We start from the raw sequence: 20,027 nt of genomic DNA, 5'->3' as shown, positions 1-20,027 counted from the left end.
ACTTTTCGCATGTTTCCTAACTTTGCAAAGTTGCTTCATATAGAAATACAGACATGATTATGACCTCAGAATCTTGTGCATGGACAGACACAAAGAGCTTGTCAGACAATGAGTTACAGTGTAGATACACACACACTCAAAACACACACACAATGGCACAAAGAGAAAGGCTGGCATTAACACAGTTTGAATTGTAGACAAAAGCAGATGACTCTGGCATAAAAGAGGATTGGCAGATGTGGACAGAATAAGGGACCTCTACACCACTGAGCAAGAGGGGAAGTACCAAAAAGTGATGAAGGAAGTTCAACAAGGGTGTGGCCAACCGTCTACCCATCTTCCATTTTCTTTCAGTTACGAGGGACAGACAGATGCTGCACTCTCTTAACCTCTGACTTGATGTGATATACGAGATCAAAATGAACAAGGTAAGTGGAATATTTGAAGTAGGCTGATTTTAAGGGGGTAGTTCAATCAAAACTTTAATTCTGTCGTAATTCACTCACCCATGTTGTTCTAAACCCTTTATTTAATTTCTTCTTAATTTTTGGGTGAAATATCCCTTTAAGAGTTTTATTACAATACAGATGTTACAGGGTAGAAAAGATAGAGAGAGATTTAGAGGAAAGTGATGGGAATAGTTAAAGGCACATGTGCTTCAATCATGTGAGGTCACAATGGACCAGCCTTCCCATTTATCTGATCCATCGATCACGCAGCACCCAGAGGATAATCTGTCTTTAGAAAGAGGTAAACACACTCACTCACCTGCAGAAAAAATGAAGTACACAACCACAGTTCAATACATGCTTGTCCACACATCACAAAGTTGCTACCGCTAATGGAAAAGGTCCAAGAGGGCATTAAATAAAATATTAGAAAAGAAGGAATTGAATATGCTATATATATATATATATATATATATATATATATATATATATATATATATATATATATATATATATATATATATATATATATATTAAATGTATTGTTTTGAAAGTTTTTAATATGTTTGCAATTGAGTAAATTTCACAAATGTCTAGTGAGAGTAACTCTGGTTATAAAGTTATGTTTAAGTATGGACAATTTTAATAGCTAACACCATGTTCTAGAAAGAAGATAATTACTTTGAAAGCTATATATGAAAGCGTTAATGAACATATCTGCCAATACTTTGAATTATGTCTCTGTTTTCAGTACATTATGTTGAATTTCTTTATGGTTTAATGACATCTCTGCATTAAAAGTTTTTCTGTTTGTATAAAAGATGGGAATAACTGGGTACATTAAACTCTAAAAACACTTACATAAATTGAAGGTTTAGTGAAGACACGTGGCTGCAGTTCACATATCAGAAATACATGAAGTAGTATAGAAAACTATAATTCTGATATCATTGGTTTGTATTCAAATCTGCTAGCGTTACCCTACATCAGTCAATTCTTCACACTTACAGAATTGTGTTATTTTTGGTTCTGCAGTTGTTTGATTATACCAGTGGGGAGCTTGATGACTCTAATGCTGGCCTTTCATCTGATGTGTCATAATCCAGTGTTTTTGTAATGTAATATAATGCTCATGTCACTGTTGCTAAGTAACCCCTCCTCTCACATGCATTGGCAGCCTTATATTGTTTGGCTTTTATGGATCTAAAGGCACACATTTCCAAACAACCACATCTCAAAATTGATTTGTTAATCATAACCTTGAGAAATCTCAAGAAATGTCACCCCAAACACTCAGGATTACATGGGCAGAATGAAGCATGACAGTAACCAAATATTCTTAAAGAATGCAAAAGCATTCCTGACAACTGACTGACAGTTGAATATAAAGTGTGATCCAGATGTCTGAGATTTGGGATTTCACCTTGATACAAACATAAACTTTTGAAAAAATTGTATGTAAAAGAAAAATAAACATTTTACATTTTGCACTATTTCTAGATCACTAATCAAATGTTAGCAAGTTAGATTTTTGACATTGACCATGTTAACTCCTTAGTTCAAAAGGTCAGATTTCCTTGCTTCCATTTAAGCACACAAGATGCACACACAAATACTAAAGAATTTTAATATTTTTTATTAATTTATTTTTTCAGTTAAACTTTCACTCAGACTGTTTTGCTTTTAATAAAATGAGTAAGGATTTTTGGCAATAAATTAGAAAAATAATTAAGCATTTACATTTAGTGGCCAGATATATGGATCCAGCTGTTTTGTTTTTTTCGAGTGGGAAGAGTTCTTGTTCTAATTCAAATAGAATAGTATAGAATAGAATATAAAAATTAGTAATACCAAATACAGTGGCAGCCCATGCATTTTAAGTCTAGGCCTTCAGGGTGATTCATGCTATTACAAAAACACAATGAATAAGACACCGTATCATACATTATGTGGCAGTCATCTAATAATACCAATTTACATTTTAAAAGCACGTCCACACACGAAAGCCAGAACTAAGGACGTCTAATAACAAGAAAGTCTCTCTAATAATATTTGCAATTTAAATTTAGCAAATTTTGCTTTGCTGGCCCTGAGAAATCCCCACTGACCAAATAAAATAATTGCATTTTCATTATTTTAATGAACATCACCCTGTATGGACACAGTTGTTTTATTATTATTATTATATAAGCATACATTTAAGTACTAATTAAATACTACCATGATGTATACTTATTTTTTAATATATAGTATACTTTACATTTATTTAATTTTTTTTCATTACAATCAAAAGAATGAGATTCTTTCACATTTTAGTGGGCTAATGAGAATTGAATTTGCTTGTTCAAAGTAAAGTCACAATGCTATATATAATATATACTATAATAGTATAATATAATAGTACATCATACTTAACATACTAAAAAAGGCTTCAGTGTAATTGTTAGGAACATAGAACAGAATAAAATAGAATTTGGAAATGACAACAAAGCTAGGTGGGAAAATAACGTCGCTGTCACGATCCCCTGTTGTCTGCCCCGTGTTTCACTTGTCAACTGTTTTAAACTACACTTCCCATAGTTCCTTGCCCTCATCACTGCCAGCAGTCACTCATTGTTCTCACCTGTGTCTCCTTTGATCATTATCATTGTGTACTTAAGCCCCGTTGTTTGCTCAGTCTTTGTCGGTCTTTTGGATTTGTTTGATCTTATGTAATGTTACCTTTGCCCATAGGCGGAAATTGCGGGGGGTCAGGATCCCCCCCTATCTGAGGGTTGTCATTAAAAGATGTGTATTATAAATAATATAATGATATATTCTTAAAATAATTGTATAAGAAATAAAATAATACAAATGCAAATGGGGCAACAACAAAAAAATCCTTGGTGTCCCCTTCAAAAATTGCTCTTGAGAATTGTTATGTTTATTGTCCCCCCAACATTTTGATGAAATTTTCACCCCTGCCTTTGCCCTCCGTGGATGTTTCTCCAGCCTGTGTACTCTTTGGATGTTTCTCGTGTTTCTGTTTTGTTTTCCCATCGTGGACGTTTCATTTCTTCCAGCCTTGTTTGTCTTTATCATTTTCAATAAAAAACGCATTTAGATCCTCACCCCTCGTCTGCCTTCACCTGCCTTCGTAACAGTCGCAAACATATTTGCTAACAACCATATTTGACATGAAAATGATTTATCGGAAAAACTTTGGCATGTGTCTCAGAGTCAGGCCTCAACGTAACTTCACACATTTTTAAATCAAAAGAGTCATGTTTTCTGAGTGGAACCTGTTTGTGCTTTTGTGATAGTCACTGTGCCTGCTTTGTTTTTCAGATCATGCTGCAAGGGGTGTCCTTTTTTCTCTTCCTCCTCTTCAGAAGTGAGTTATTACAATTCCTGCTCCTCTCTTTGTCTTTCCTTCACCCCATCATTTATTAGGCTACACATATGCACTAACCATTTGTCAAGGGTAATCTGATAAACCCTATTTTTAATAAAATCCTGCATTACCCAAAACCACAAATGACCAGCGGGTCTAATATGTAAATTTTTTCAGATGAATACTCCTAATAAGAGATTGATTACAGCCATTCTGCAATAATCATGGTGTTTGCCAGTGGAATTATTCGGTCCCATGTGGCCATTCATCTTGTGAAGGGATTCATTAGAAAACTGTGCATAGCTAGAAAATGCGCACATAAAAAATGCTGCAACCCACCTCTGCTAAACCACAATTAGTCCTTGTTCTGTGGCAGGGTCTATGAGAGGCCTGCCTTCATTACAAACTACTGCACTCTACTACACTGTTATTATGCCAGATTCAGAATACGTTTGCATTCATCTGCTGGGCGGTTGTATGTGTGTGTGTTCTTGTGTTAAGCGTGAGCAGGAACATTATGCTGAGCTTGTCTTAAAAGATTCATAAGTCATAATGGGGTCAGTATGTGATTGTTGATTATTTACTTAAAAATATGGTACTGTTGGTAACAATGATTAGACTAAGCCAAAGAATTCAGCCAATCACATTCGGACTCAGTACTGCTACAGATTTATATGTTGTTTGAGTTTTTGTGAATTGACTTTAGATGGAGAACTGTATATCTATATATACAGTAAACACAATGTCACCTATGTTAAAGTAATATTCCAGGTTCATACAAGTTAAGCTTAATATACTGCATTTATGACATAATGTTGATTACCTCAAAAAACAAAAAATGACTTTAACCGCTTAAATTATTAAAAATTATTAAAAATCTTATTAAAAATCTGGGTTACAGTGAAGCACTTACAATGTTAAAATACTCACTGTTGATTTTTGTGTAATAAAATGCTTATTAAACTTTTCTTTGTCAAATGTTATACAATTTTGTGGAAGCAACACCGTAAGCCCTAAACCCCTAAAATAAACATAATAAAAGACGATTTAAACAACTTTACAGCTCAAATAATACAAAACGATTTAACACAAGTATCAATGTAAATGCTTTTATGAAAGCATAATTTTCAAATTTTTTTTCCTTCCATTTTTACCTTCCAAAAATTGGCCCCATTTACTTCCATTGTAAGTGCCTCACTGTAATAAATAATAAAAAATGGAAGGAATTGCAAAATACATTTTTGTGGTAATTAACAAAATGCTACAAATGCTGACGACAGGGCTTAACATGTATTGAACCTAATGCTAAATTGTGATGCTAAAATAAATGCTAAATTTGTCTATTTATAATACAGTTTGACTGTAGCATAAACTAGCATACTCCTAAATAATTATTTGATATTCGAATATTCAAATTTGTCAAATTGTTGATGAAAAACAGTTATCTATACCAATCAACCTGTTTTTTTATTTTTTATTTAAGCCAGTTAAAGATCTTGAAATGTGTCTCTTTTTCAGTCTGTAAAGGTAATGCAGTTGTGACAACAGAGTCCACAAAACAATCAGAAGTCTCTATATCTCTGTCTAACAGCACTGGACCCACAGAATTAGCTCATGGTAGGTGATTTCTTTCGTTCTTTCATTTCTTGACGTTATAGCTTTCCTTTCTAATGTCAGTACTGTACCTTGATAAAATATATTGTTTGATCTGTCCCAGAAGGCATTGATCTCTTATGACTTGTGAAGTGTCTAATTCTTTCTCCTATCCCAGCTTAATATGCCACGACAACTATAAGTAAACTATTCATAGGTTGATTCCCCAGAAAAGTGTAAACTCTTTGGCTGGGTTTGTTTGAGCATCCCGATCAGTTCGAAACAGAAAGGCGGGTACTATGATGGCAGTTGAAGAAGGGTCGAGGAAAACAATTGTTGTTTTGCAGTTCTGTTTGGTGACTAGTGGCAATTAAATTACAAACTTCACTTTTAATTAAACAGTTATTTACAAGATTTAGTTTGTCAGCAGTGCTGGGGAAGCTACTTTATAAACTGTAGCTACAAGCTAATCATAACTTAAAGTAGTTAAACTACTCTTTTATAAAAGTCGTCAGTTTCTCTACAAGCTGGTATACAAAGTAGTTCCCCGTCTGTCGCTCAATTCGACGTTGTGTCGAAGAAGCGACACTAGGGGTCTCTCTTGAGCGCCGAATATGCCTATGATCTATGAAAAAAGGCCAATGGGAATTAGGTATTTGCATACCCCGCCCCGGACATAAGGTATAAAAGCGGGCAAATACGTCAAGTTCATTCAGAAATCTTCTTCGGAGCTGATGGTCATGTTGCATTCAGCTGCGAGTCACACACCTGTTCCTGTTTTCCTCTGAGCTTGCCTGTTGGATTCGACGGCGCATTACAGCAGTGCAGTTTGCCCCTTGGGCGCTTCGACAGCGCAAGTAACTTAAAGAGTTATAAAAGAGTGAACGCAGCTGGCATTGAACGCAGCTGGCATTGAACGTCCTTTATAAAGATGCCCTTCTGCCCCTGCGTAGTTCCTGGATGCGGTAGAGTGCTCTCCACTTCAGACAGCCACAGGCGTTGTCTCGTGTGTCTGGGTTGCAATCACACCGAGGCAGCGTTTGTGGATGGCTCATGTTCTCACTGTGAGAACATGAACATGGCAACTTTGCTGTCACGGCTTGCTTTCAACCGAAAGCACGCCACTCCAGCTGCCCCCCGCATTGCTCCTTCTTCCCACGGGATTGAGGACGGTGCGGCTGGCGATGGAGGCGATCTGGGGATGGCTCCCTGGCACGCTCGTTGACTCCCATCCGTGCTGGAGGCAACAGCGGCTCGCCTCACGGCCAGTCTGTCTATCCTCTAGAGCTCGGGGTGGATGAGATCGCCGCTGCCTCGGAGAGCGCGGCGTCTGACGCTGAGGACTCCCCTGGGCTGCCGCCTTCGGGTCTGCATGCCCAGGCTGAGGCCGACGCGCAGATGTCCGATATGCTTGCCTGGGCCGCCGCCAGCATTGGGCTGAACTGGAACCCTCCGTCCTCCCCACAGCCATCGCGGTTGGATGACTGGTTCCTGGGGCTCCGCACTGCTCACAGCCTACAGCGCCGCCGTACACTTCCACCCTGCATGCCATGGCCCTCCTGCAAGTCCACCAGGCCAAGGCACTTAAAGATCTGCACGGGGGTAGCCCTGATCCCGACATGTTGCAGGAACTGCACTCAGCGACAGACCTCGCCCTTAGAGCCACTAAGGTCACAGCACAGTCACTCGGGCAGGCGATGGCCACTCTCGTGGTCCAGGAACGTCATCTGTGGCTGAACTTGGATGCGTGAGGCAAATAAAGTGCGCTTTCTCAATGCCCCTGTCTCCCAGTTCGGCATCTTTGGCGACACCGTCGCGGACTTCACCCAGCAGTTCTCCGCAGTGAGGAAACAGACGGAGGCTATTTCACATATTCTTCCTCGCCGCAAGCCTGCCGCCGTGGGCCATGCACCGTCTGCTCGCCGAGGGCGTCCTCCTGCGGCGAGGCGTATCAGTACACAGTCCTCCCCTTTGGCATGTCTCTGTCCCCTCGTGTCTTCACAAAGGTCGCAGAGACAGCTCTTGCCCCGCTCCGAGAAGCCGGCATCGACGACTGGCTCATACTAGCCCACTCCCGAGAGTTACTATGCACTCACAGAGACCAGGTGCTCAGGCACCTCAGCCGCTTGGGGCTTCAGGTCAACCGAGAAAAGAGCAAACTCACCCCGGTTCAGAGTATCTCTTTTCTCTGCATGGAGTTAGACTCAGTCTCGATGTTAGCACGTCTCACCAACAAGCGTGCGCAGTCAGTGCTGGACTGCCTCGCCACCTTCAGGCCATGTGCAACGGTCCCTTTAAAACATTTCCAGAGGCTCCTGGGGCATATGGCATCCTCCAGATCGGGTTGGGGCACCATGTGCAATGAGCACGCAGCCGCGGGCCGTTGGAAAGGGCCCCCGCTGCGCTGGCACATCAACTGCCAAACGTAATTTGGGAACAATTTGGCAAGGCCCAGGTAGACCTGATTGCCTCCCAAGAGACCTCCCATTGCCCGCTCTGGTATGCCCGAACAGAGGCTCCCCTCGGGGCAGACGCGCTGGCACACAGCTGGCCCTCTGGGCTGCGAAATTAAGCATTTCCCCCAGTGAGCCTTCTTGCACAGGTGGACGAGGAGCAAGTCACCCTAGTGGCTCCTTACTGGCCCACCCGGGCCTGGTTCTCGGACCTCGTACTCCTCGCAACAGCCCCTCCCTGGCAATTTCCCCTAAGGAAGGTCCTTCTTTCTAAGGGACGGGGCACGCTCTGGCACCCATATCCAGACCTCTGGAACCTCCACATCTGGCCCCTGGATGGGACGCGGAAGATCTAGCTGGTCTACCACCTGCCGTTGTAGACATGATCAGCCAAGCCAGAGCCCCCTCTATCAGGCAACTTTATGCCCTGAAGTGGCGCTTGTTCAAGAATTGGTGTTCTTCCCGCACAGAGGTGCGCAGTTAGGTCAGTGCTCCTATTCCTGCAGGAGAGGTTGGAGGGGAGGCTGTCCCTGTCCACCTTGAAGGTGTATGTTGCTGCTATAGCGACCCACCATGACGCAGTAGATGGCAAGTCTTTGGGTAAGCACGACTTGATCATCAGGTTCCTAAGAGGCGCCCGGAGGTTAGATCCTTCCCGGCCAAGCCTGTTCCCCTCCTGGGATCTCTCAGTGGTCCTCACGGGCCTTCAGAGACCCCTCTTCGAGCCGCTAGAATCAGTTGGACTCAGAGCCCTGTCTCTAAATATGGCCCTGCTGATCGTGCTCGCCTCCATCAAGAGGGTCGGGGACCTGCAAGCGTTCTCTGTTAGCGACACCTGCCTGGAGTTCGGTCCGGCAGACACTTATGTGATCCTAAGACCGCGACCGGGCTATGTGCCCAAGGTTCCTATCACGCTGTTCAGAGACCAGGTGGTGAACCTGCAAGCACTGCCCCGGGAGGAGGCAGACCCAGCCCCTTCGTTGCTGTGTCCGGTACGTGCTTTGCATACCTACTTGGAGCTTTAGACGTTCTGAGCAGCTCTTTGTCTGCTTTGGCGGACAGCGGAAAGGGAAAGCTGTCTCCAAACAGCTGCTCTCCCACTGGGTGGTGGATGCCATTTCATTGGCCTACCGCTCCCAGGCCATGATCCCCAGATGTACAGATGTAATGTCTAGGTTACAGATGTAACCTCCGTTCCCTGATGGAGGGAATGAGACGCGGTGTCCTCTCGGCCACGTCGCTGAGCCGAGCCATTGTAGTGGCCGGACCATTCCGGCTCCTCAGAAAATTCCTGAATGAACTTGATGTATTTGCCCGCTTTTATACCCGTATGTCCGGGGCGGGGTATGCAAATACTGTCTGCCTAATTCCCATTGGCCTTTTTTCATAGATCAGAGGCATATTCGGCACTCAAGAGAGACACCTAGTGTCGCTTCTTCGACACAACGTCTCGTTCCCTCCATCAGGGAATGGAGGTTACATCCGTAACCTAGATGTTACTGTTACTACATTGAAGCTATATTTTAATTACTATAGTTAATAGTTCTAGTTATGGTTACTAAATATATACAACAGTATTACAGTAATAAAACCATGGTTTTTGGTATAGATGAGCATGTTTGATAACTCCATCTGTCCTATTGCTACATTTGAAATACAATGTGAAAAATGTATAATTTTTTGATGTTACAGCGCAACTCCATGGAAAATATTGTAAAACTAGCATATCTACTGTCATGCTACTGACATTTTTTGTTAAATTACAAGGGATGCTACTTGTAATTAACTACTCCTCAGCACTGCTAGTGAGATGGTGATCACCATCTCATCCTGTAACATAATTTTTTTTTTTGTTATTGCTCTAGATAACCCGAATCCAACTGGGTTGTTAATGGGCCCAGTTACCGATGCTCAGCAGTTTAACGTCACCTCACCTACAGCAGTCACAAGCAACTCCACCAGTTCATCCGTGACCACCCCTATGAACCCCAACAAGACATCTGCGTTCACATCCAGACCAGCCTCACAGAGTAAGCTTTTATTCTCTGCTGCCCACTGTAGTGCAACTTCAGCAAATCCTCCCACTCAAACTGAAGGACTTTTGATGTGGGATTGTAGAAATGGGGGAGGGTGACAGAGCAGAGGATTGCATGAATAGCTACAGTAAGAGGCTTCCTCTTTACTCATGCAATTCATATCAAGGGCACACACAACTTAGAAACCAGTTAGCAGGTAATTAGAAAATGTTCTCCTCTCCTTCCATGCTGAGAGGCTTAAAGATAATGCACCATTTCGACGGGATTGACAAGGACTGTCGTAATGAGTTGATATGCTTTATGAAGAATCAACCAACCATATATCCTGGGAGAGACCATTGAAATATGCGAAAATTGAATTTGAAAGACAGGGCTGGACAGAGAATGAATGCTAGAGGAATTTAATTAGAAGCAATTACAGGAAGAATCCATAGGATTGCGATAAGGGGCAGCGTCTGCTTGTCAGGCTGAGAGTCTAATGTGTTTTCGTCACCCTACATTATGGACCCCGAAAAAAAAAAAAAGAACTCTTATTAAGAATTCAGTGAGTTTCAGAAAAGTATCTTCAGTACATGTTTGATTATATTTCTATAATTTTTTATCTCTGACTTTTATCTCTGTACTTTTTCTAATTGCAGCGAACATTATGACCAACACCTCCAAAACCAAAACAAGCTCTACTATGTGTGGTAAACTCTCTTACCTTCTGCTTTCTCACTTTCGATAAGGCAGGCCTATTATTTCGGCAATTTTGGCCATTTTGAGATTATCTGCATTTTCCTGCTTGGCCAATTAACAGCAGTGTTAGTTCAACATAGTCTTATGACAACTTGTAATAATCCGTACAAGATGGCGAAACTGCAAGATACCATATGACTTGGCTCATACGAAAGGTCTGATTTTTATTCCTGTGTAGACCAACCAGTCAATAACAGCATTTCAAATTAATACAGTACAGGTGTGACTCTTTCAAGTCAGTTAAAAGGGCAAGTAAGGAAACGGGAACCTGCTTGCACAATTCAGGGTGATTTTATTTTTTATGCTTTTCAGCTCGCACACAAACTCATCAGTTTTCAACTAAGTCCTTTTCCAGAAATAAATAAAAAAATCGCACTGCCCTCTGCAGTGTCATAAGTTTAGGGATCTTCTCTCTCTTCACTGCTGCTCCGCTGCTCTTTTATCTCCCTCCAGCTTTCACTTTAATCACAAAACAGTTGTCAGAGATCACATTCCCCAGGTGTCAATCCTTAATGTTTTCTCTCTCCCGGCCTCGCTCTCCACAGTCATCACTTGGCCATGCCCATCTCTCTACAACAGGCATCAAATTTGAACTAACCTCCTGTGCAACACTTTATTCAGCATAAGGGGTTACACTTAGGAAAATCATAATAACATTGTTTGTTGGTTTGTTTATTTTTATCTAATGGAGTAAAAGTGTTATGAACCAACTCATACGACTTTGCAATTGTACTAATTATTATGACTTCTCATAAGACTGGGTTTGTTAGTTTCAGTTGTCATTAACTAAATCTATCAAAAGCTTTGTTAATTGATAATACACATTTTTATGTTTTAAAATATTTTGGAAATAAATAGTTCACCCAAAAATAAAAATGATGTTGTCATGTACTCAACCTTATTCCAGAGAATAATTACTCAATTAGTATTCCTCCTTTTGTATTCCACTGAAAAAATAACAGTTTTGAGTATGTAATGACTTTGGGGTGAGTAATTAATGACATAATTTTTCGATTCCTTTCAATTATATTGTGCATATATCGGTTTTATATAGGCCATTGACCACACACAATATACATATATAGAGAGAGTCTATATATCAGCATTAAAAACTTATATGGTAAAAAGTAGGTTGATCACACCTTTTAACCCATTTAGTCATTTGCACGGGCAGCTCAATCTATACATTCATAACAGTTGACTGCCCCACTGCTATATCTAACAGCTTCTTGCAAAACCCTGATAAAAGGTAGAAGTCAAGGAGAGTATGAGGTTTTCCTGTTCTCTGATTGTCATGCCATTAGTCCCATTTAGAAGCAGCCAAACCTAGCTGGCTCATGGGTGCATCATAATGAACATGAATAACACACACCCACACATTTACTTGAAGCTTACTTTGCATATTATGAAAATGAAAGTGCCAATTACATTTTATAGACACATAGAATGATTGTAAGTCTTATTTATTGTGTCAAAACCTTTCTAAACTGTGCAATTTTCTCAACAGAGAAGAGAAGGAGTGAACCATTCCATTACAGTAAGTATCTATTTAATCATTTAATAATTAGTGGTGCTTGCAAATGCAGGCATCACTGTTATTATTGCTCAAATTGAGGGTTAGGTATTTAAAAGCAAACCCCTATCAATAAGTATTCATATTTAGCGTGTTACTCATTGTTTGTGCTACAGACATGAAATGTACAACTTTTTGAGAAGATGTGTGCTTTTATGTTTCTAATGGGGCTTTTCCACTGCACGGTACAACTCGACTCTGCTCGCTTTTTGTGTGATTTCCACTGTGAATAGTACCTGGTACATTTTTTAGTATCTCCTCAGTCGAGGTTCCAAGCAAGCCCAGCTGATACTAAATGTGATGTCAAAACCCTGCAGATCACTGATTGGTCAGAAAGAATCGTCACTACCAGCGTCACTGGATTTGCGACAAGGGACATCAACCCGCTAGTTTTTAAGTTAGCAACAGCTATAGCAGTATCATTTGTTCATGTGACTTTCAATTTGTAAAAAGAAATGGCTGCGCAAAACCACACCGTGGTCAATAAAGGAGATACAGACGTTCCTCTCGTTAGCGAAGAACTAAAAAGTATTTCAGGAAGTGTCTCATCTGTTGCCCACACATGGCTACCACCGGACCTACCAACAGTGTAGGGAAAAGTAAAAAAACTAAATAAAAGTGACTACAGAACCAACAAGGAAAAGTGGAAGTGGTTCAACCAAATGGACGCTATCTAGACCGGCGAGCAATGGGAGGGAGAGTGTCCTGGACTCAGCCACGACATTGTTGGAGTTCACGATGGAGGATGGTACGTTTTGTAACTTTATACTCTGCTTGAAAGCTTCGCTTTGTTTAGTTGACCAGCTACTGGGAAGCTTGCTTCTAAAACAACCAGGCCAGTGTAACTGTTACACATGTGTAAAATCACCATGCAACAACTGCTTTATGCAGCACAATGAGCTAGTAGCTAACAGCTAGCGGTCATGTTATAGTTTATGGTCAGTAATGTTTGTGTCGCGTTTAAGATGATGTCACGGCAGTAGAGGCGGCGCAACTATGACGATCAGCCTATAATCCCACCCATGTTGAGGCAGCACTAAACTGCAGTGGAAAAGCAAACTCAGAAAAGTAAAGCAAGTAGAGTCAAATCGAACCGTAACGTGCAGTGGAGAAGTGCCATAAGTGATCAGACATATGATTTACACCTATTCGATAATAAACTGGGTTAAAATATGCTGTTCTGTTAGTTTTATTTACAGTTATCAAATTACATCTATAAGTCCAAATTTGTGCATGTGAAAACAAGGCAGGAAAATCATTGTATTCTTAAAGACCACATATGTGTCTTAGATGCAGTTGAACAACATAGGGTTACATGATCTGGTGGAACTTTCTACCAACTAATCAACAAATGTGGCTCTTTCATTTGTAGTGTCACAACTTGCATCATGATTCATGTGTCATTCAGGGGTTAATTGTCTGCTCATTTTTTTCTGGCAATGAATACAACAACAGATGAACCACTGACAGTCCATACACACAAAGAAAGGAACACATTTCCTGGGCCAGTGGAAAGAATTGCGGTTAAATATGACCTTAATATGTTTTCGTGATATTCTCCAAAACATGTTCAGAGAGAACTCAGGGAATGTTCTGTATTGTTTCCATTTTTAAGTTTAAGGCAGTGTTTATGGCATCAATTCTTGCCTCTTCACCTACTGAGACTTTAGAGATGTAAGATTCTACTGTTTGTGTATTTCATTATTTGTGCATAACAGTCCTTTTTTATTTTCAGATTACACCTTTCTGCGTAAAGTAGGGTTAAGCATTGCTGCACTTCTCTTCGTGATGGGGATTTTGGTACTTGGTTGTAAGTCAACCCAACTTCAAATTTCAGTCCATATTGCTTTGATAAACCATTATCTTTCAAAACATAAACCTCTCTCCTCGTTTTTGTTTTTTTTCCAATCTTACTCCATCTAAAAGGTGGCAAAGTGAAACGAATTCCACGCTGTCACATTGGCAAAGGAAGGTGAGCATAACATCCGTGTTCTGTAAAAGTGTGCCTGTGTGTGAGGTTCTTTTCAAGTTGGAGTAGTATACTAAATACTACTATGTCTGTAATACAGTATATAGTGTAGACTATGTTCTACAGTATACTAGTGTGGCGAGCAGGGTGGGGCCGAGTGGCATATGGGCAGAGCGAGGCCGGGAAGATAAGTGAAGAATGAGCTTCACTTATGTGCCCCACCGGTCTCGTGTTGCAGTGAGGGGCGGTGGAAGTATTTGAGGAGAGGAGACAGTGCAAGACGAGAGACAGAGAGATGCACAGAATTGTGTGTGTGTGTGTGTGTGTGTGTGTGTGTGTGTGTGTGTGTGTGTGTGTGTGTGTGTGTGTGTGTGTGTGTGTGTCAATGTGTCTGTTGAATGTTATGGCTGAAAAGACCTATTCTGTCACACTGAAAAGTGTACACTCACCTAGAACTTTATTAGGAACACCTGTACACCTACTTATTCATTTGATTATCTAATCAGCCAATCATGTGGGAGCAATGCACTGCATAAAATCATGCAAATATGGGTCAGGAGCTTCAGTTATTGTTCACATCAACCATCACAATAGGGAAAATTGGTGGCATGATTGTTGGTGCCAGACAGGCTGGTTTGACTGGTATAACTGCTGATCTCCTTGGATTTTCATGCACAACAGACACTATAGTCTCTAGAGTTTACTCAGAATGGTGCCAAAAACAAAAAAACATACAGTCAGCGGCAGTTCTGTGGACAGAAACACATCGTTGATGAAAAAGGTCAACGGAGAATGGCCAGACAGGTTTGAGCTGACAGAAAGGCTACAGTAACTCAGATAACCACTCTGTACATTTGTAGTGTGCAGAATAGCATCGAAGAATGCAAACACATCGAACCTTGAGGCGAATGGGCTACGACAGCAGAAGACCATATTGGGAACTATTTTTAGAACCATACTGTTCCTAATAAAGTTCTAGGTGAGTGTATATGTGTAATTAAAGTCTCACGTGGATTGCCAAGCTGGTCCCAGCTTCCTCCTTTGCTATCTCTGAATCATTATGACTAGTATTAGCATGTTATATGCTGCCAGTCTTCTGTGCAGTATGCAAATGTTCTGTATGCATGGAACAATGGGATGACCTTCTACATATGCTGAAATGTGTATTATACTGTGCTAAGTACTGTGCCCTGCAATTCAATACACTCAGCTTGACCTTCCATTTCTAGTGTGATGATTAAACGTTGATATATGTAAAGTAATATAAACCATGATTTTTTTTTCATTTCTCCTTTACTCATTATCGGTTTTGGACAGTCAAAAGTTTACACATTTGTAAATAAACCTAAAAAAAAAACACTAAATAAAAATGTAAATGCAAAAAAAGAAAACGGAGAAGAAAAAGCAAATAACCCCATTTATTTTGAAGATGATAAATCCATTTGCTGATTTAACATGCAATTAATGAGGTTATGTGACAATAACGTAGCACAACGCTATTTGAAATATTTTACTTTGCATATGCATACTATTTCTGTCTACTATAAAAATAGTAGACAGTATAAATTATTTGCTATGCCGAAAGCACCACTCCATTCCAAATATAGCCATTGTGTGCTGCATGAATGCTTTACAGTCATTTAAAAAACTCATTGGACATTCAATATGCAAGCTCTGTCTAAACACAATGTACACGATTTGCAATCTTGGCGCAAATGAGCAAGACCAAGATTTTATGTGTAATATGTGCTTATTTTAGACTTCACTGTGCCATTTTAAAATAAACATTTTAAAATGAAAATATGGAGCATTTGCATGGGCAGAATGTCAGCTAAATTGACTTGAGCAAGAGAGACAACAAAACAGTGTATCATTTTAGTAATGTAAGAGGAATAATAACATGCTTCTCTATGAAAAGAAACTCAGCTATTAAGGGGAAAAGGCATAATTTTCTTTTTCTGCAAAATAGTAACAAGCAGTAACGCTTCACCTAGAGAGAATACAGTTGTTGATGTGGCCTTACCTTTCACGGAGCTTCTGTGAAAAACCTGCTAAATGCTTTAACGGTCCATTTCTGCTATATATATATCACTTAGCACACATTTCTTGGCTCGGTCCATGTGCTAGGTTGAAATAGACATCATAAACTCTGCAACACTTTTCTGAGGAAGACTTTGGGCTCAAACCAGCAACCTTCAACCTTTTTTCTTTTTTTTTTTTGAGAATACTGAAGTGGCATACATAACTGACCTGTTCTTTTGTGTGTGTGTGTGTGTGTGTGTGTGTGTGTGTGTGTGTGTGTGTGTGTGTGTGTGTGTGTGTGTGTGTGTGTGTGTGTGTGTGTGTGTATGTGTCATTGTCTAGTTCATACAAGGTGACCAGAAGTTAACACTTCCCTGCACTGATTATTTGGCTTGGCAAAAACAGCATAACAACAAGCGAGTCACAAAGGAACAAAGGTTGGAAGGGGTCTGCTGAGGGTAGGGTTGCCACTTTTGAAGTTGTAAAATAAGGGACACTAATATTAATTCTTAAATGATTTAAGAGTTAATATGTGTTATTAATAAAAATGGTATATCCTTTCTTATATGCTAAAATTAGAATTTTCCTGACCATAAGTTTTTGTTAAAAATATATTTTAATTTTTCGATTATTTGTCACCTTTATCTTATGTATACATTTTGGTTGGTTTATGCGCATTTTATTTTATTTCTTGTATTTTCCCTTTACCTGTACTTGTCTTTATGACATTGTTTGATCATATTGAACATTTATATAGAAATAAATCCACAGTTTTTGCACCATTTGTGTACTATTCAGATGGTCCCTTACCACACCCTCCACAGTATTAGCATGTTTTAGCACAATGTGTGGACTTTTCAGATGGTCCCTTACCCACATATTCAAATTTTCCAATTTGTATCAATGTTAAATTAGTGATCTGGAACAATTTCACCTTGATCCCATCTGACCAGCTTAAATACGGGACAAATTGTGTCCTGCATTGATTTGATTCGGGACACATCATTTTGTCATGATTTTGAACAGGGCTCTTCCAAACTGAAGAGAGCCCTTGAGATGATGGATACTAGTGAACTTATGATTCTCCCTTTTTTCCTTTTATTTGCACAACAGTAATTTGAAAATAAATTCGGATTAAATTGTGTTATTGTATCATTACAATTTACTGTTGTTTAATAATAGTGTAATATTACAGTTTATTAATAAAAACAAATTAATCAATCCTCCGTATTGCATTTGTTCTTCAAAGGAATATTGTGCTTTACTCATGTAAGCACATCCTTTGGAATTATAAGAATGTAAGCATAAAAAAAAAAAGAATGCAAATTCTTGATATCAATTACATGCCAAATTATTGATATCTGAAATCCATTTCCAGATATCAGAAATAACAATTGTAACATATTGAAATACATTTACAGATATCAAAATTCACCATTTTCACTAGTTTTAATTCAATTGTTGATATCAAGAATTAACATTTTATTAGTAACAATGTAATTATTGATATTAGGAAAGGTACTAGTAACAATTATTGCCTTGATATCTCAAATAGCCTTTGAAACAAGTGAAAATGGAATTACTGATATCTTAAATGTGATATTAATGCGCCAGAAGTAACAGGTTAAAAAATGGAGGGAGACATTCCATGCGTAAAAACAGCTTGTTTGTTTTATGTTCAATAAATGTTATTGTATTTTTTGTTAATTGTTAAAAAAAAGCAATATTAGATTTGCATGTTTGGGAGGCACATCAATGACCCTTTCATCCAATTGGCCAACCCGTGCCATCTTCTGTACTGCCTTAATCCTTTTAGCCAGAATAACAGTTGGTACTGCTTTGTATATTTGGCTAAATTTTAATGAAATATTGTCCTGAACTACCACTCACTGTAAACTACGCATGCCATATGCAGAAAAATTATGTTCGCTGTCCTTTTCTGCATATCGCGGCGCCATTTTGTTGTCTGTTATACATAACACGGCGGCTCATTTTAACTTATCACGGCCCATTCGGAACATTTCGCTTGGTCGGGATAATGCTCGGTATGCAAGAAAACCAGTCCAGCCCTGCTCTACATGTATGGTTTCCATTCCAGTGTCAGTTTAATTCCTGCTTGAATTTTTGCACCAGTAGTGGCATAAAATCACCCAACGGCAATGTGAAAGACTGGTTGAGAGCATGTTAAGACACATGAAAGCAGTGATTTAAAATCAGGGTTATTCCACCAAATATTGATTTCTGAACTCTTCCTAAGATAAAACATGAGTATTGTGTTGTTTCAAAATGAATATGAACTTGATTTCTTTGCATTAATTGAGGTCTGAAAACACTGCATCTTTTTTGTTATTTTGACTAGTCATTTTCTGCAAATAAATGCTCAAAATGACAATATTTTTATATGGAATTTGGGAGAAATGTGGTCAGTACTTTATATTAAAAAAAAAAATTAAATTTTACTTGAACACATACCTATAAAAAGTAAATCCAGAGAAACTGATAATTTGGAGTGGTCTCTTCAGTTTTTCCAGAGCTGTAAATAATACATTATTTTTATTTTGAATAAATTGTATGATTTTGTAATACATTTGTTTTATGACATATTAATAAATGTAATGGTGAATGGTATTAAGTGAGTACGGAAGGAGCAGGTGTAAATTTCTGTAAAAAATTTTTTTATGCATTTGGCAGACTCTTTTATCCAAAGCGACTTACAGTGCCCTCACTACAGGGACAATTCCCCCGGAGCAACCTGGAGTTAAGTGTCTTACTCAAGGACACAATGGTGGTGGCTGTGGGGATCGAACCACCGACCTTCTGATTAACATTCTACCAGTTATGTGATTTAGACCACAACACCACCACCACTCCACTGTTCATTTCAACTAACATTTTATAAACTAAAACCTTCATTAATGTGGCAATATAGGCCTACTGTTCATTATTCATAAATAAGGGTCATTGTGCGGTCCGCATGGGACGCCTTTTGTCTGAATAATTAGTCTTGGCTATAGTTTAATTGTTTTAAATGAATGTTTAAAATTGACATTTCTCTTTCATGCTTTTTCTGAAATGAGAAACCAGTAACGAAAGAATCACTCCTTGTGATAAAAGCCTCCCATCTGCTGCTGTCTGACCAAGGAAAATGTCTTCTTACCTGCTAGAAGCCAAAATCGAGGAGGAATGGGTGTTACAATAGCGCATAATGTCACGATTCCCCGTTGTTTGCCCTGTGTTTCTCCCTTGCCATTTCTCCCGGACTACACTTCCCACAATTCCCTGCCCTCATCACTGCCAGCTTGATTGTTCTCACCTGTTAATCATTATCCCTGTGTATTTAAGCCCTGTTGTTTGTTCAGTCTTGGTCCATTGTTAAATGTTAGGTAATGTCTGTTCCTGCCCGTACCCTTTGTGGATGTTCCTCTTGTTTATATTTTTTTCCTCTTGTTTATATTTTGGTTTCCAATCGTGGATGTTTTGTTTGTTCCTATGTTTACCAGTCGTTTGTCCTTTGTTAATTTTCAATAAACTGCATGTAGATCCTCACTCCTCGTCTGAGTCGTAACGCATAATAACATAAATGAATGTTCTAGAATGCTTATATTATACGTCTGTGTGTTACTGTATGGTAATAAAGTGCAAGAAGTCAGTGTGAAAAAAAAAAATATATATATAACGGGCAAACCATTTCAATCATATTAGACTTTCATTTAATCCAATCACAAACATTATGGAAATTCCCTGTTATTTTTATGGAATGTATTAACTAAGCACCAGATGGGTTCCTCTTATAGGCTAAATGTTGAAATCAGTTACACTGA

The 20,027-nt window shown here is 39.3% G+C and overlaps 1 protein-coding gene across 1 annotated transcript; it reads left to right on the top strand.

Moving 5' to 3' along the window:
- Positions 1 to 319: 319 nt before the first annotated feature.
- Positions 320 to 19,750, top strand: LOC127631459 (FXYD domain-containing ion transport regulator 5-like). The gene is made up of 9 exons (XM_052109571.1): positions 320 to 428; positions 3,777 to 3,822; positions 5,341 to 5,439; positions 9,734 to 9,898; positions 10,543 to 10,593; positions 12,150 to 12,179; positions 13,951 to 14,025; positions 14,142 to 14,187; positions 16,549 to 19,750. The coding sequence occupies exons 1-9, from the start codon at positions 420 to 422 to the stop codon at positions 16,571 to 16,573; spliced, it is 546 nt and encodes a 181-aa protein (XP_051965531.1). The 5' UTR covers positions 320 to 419; the 3' UTR covers positions 16,574 to 19,750.
- The last annotated feature ends 277 nt before the right edge of the window (positions 19,751 to 20,027 follow it).

This window comes from Xyrauchen texanus, chromosome 38 (genome assembly GCF_025860055.1).
Source record: "Xyrauchen texanus isolate HMW12.3.18 chromosome 38, RBS_HiC_50CHRs, whole genome shotgun sequence".
NCBI classification, from domain to species: Eukaryota; Metazoa; Chordata; class Actinopteri; order Cypriniformes; family Catostomidae; genus Xyrauchen; species Xyrauchen texanus.
This window is presented reverse-complemented; position numbering and strand designations above follow the sequence as displayed.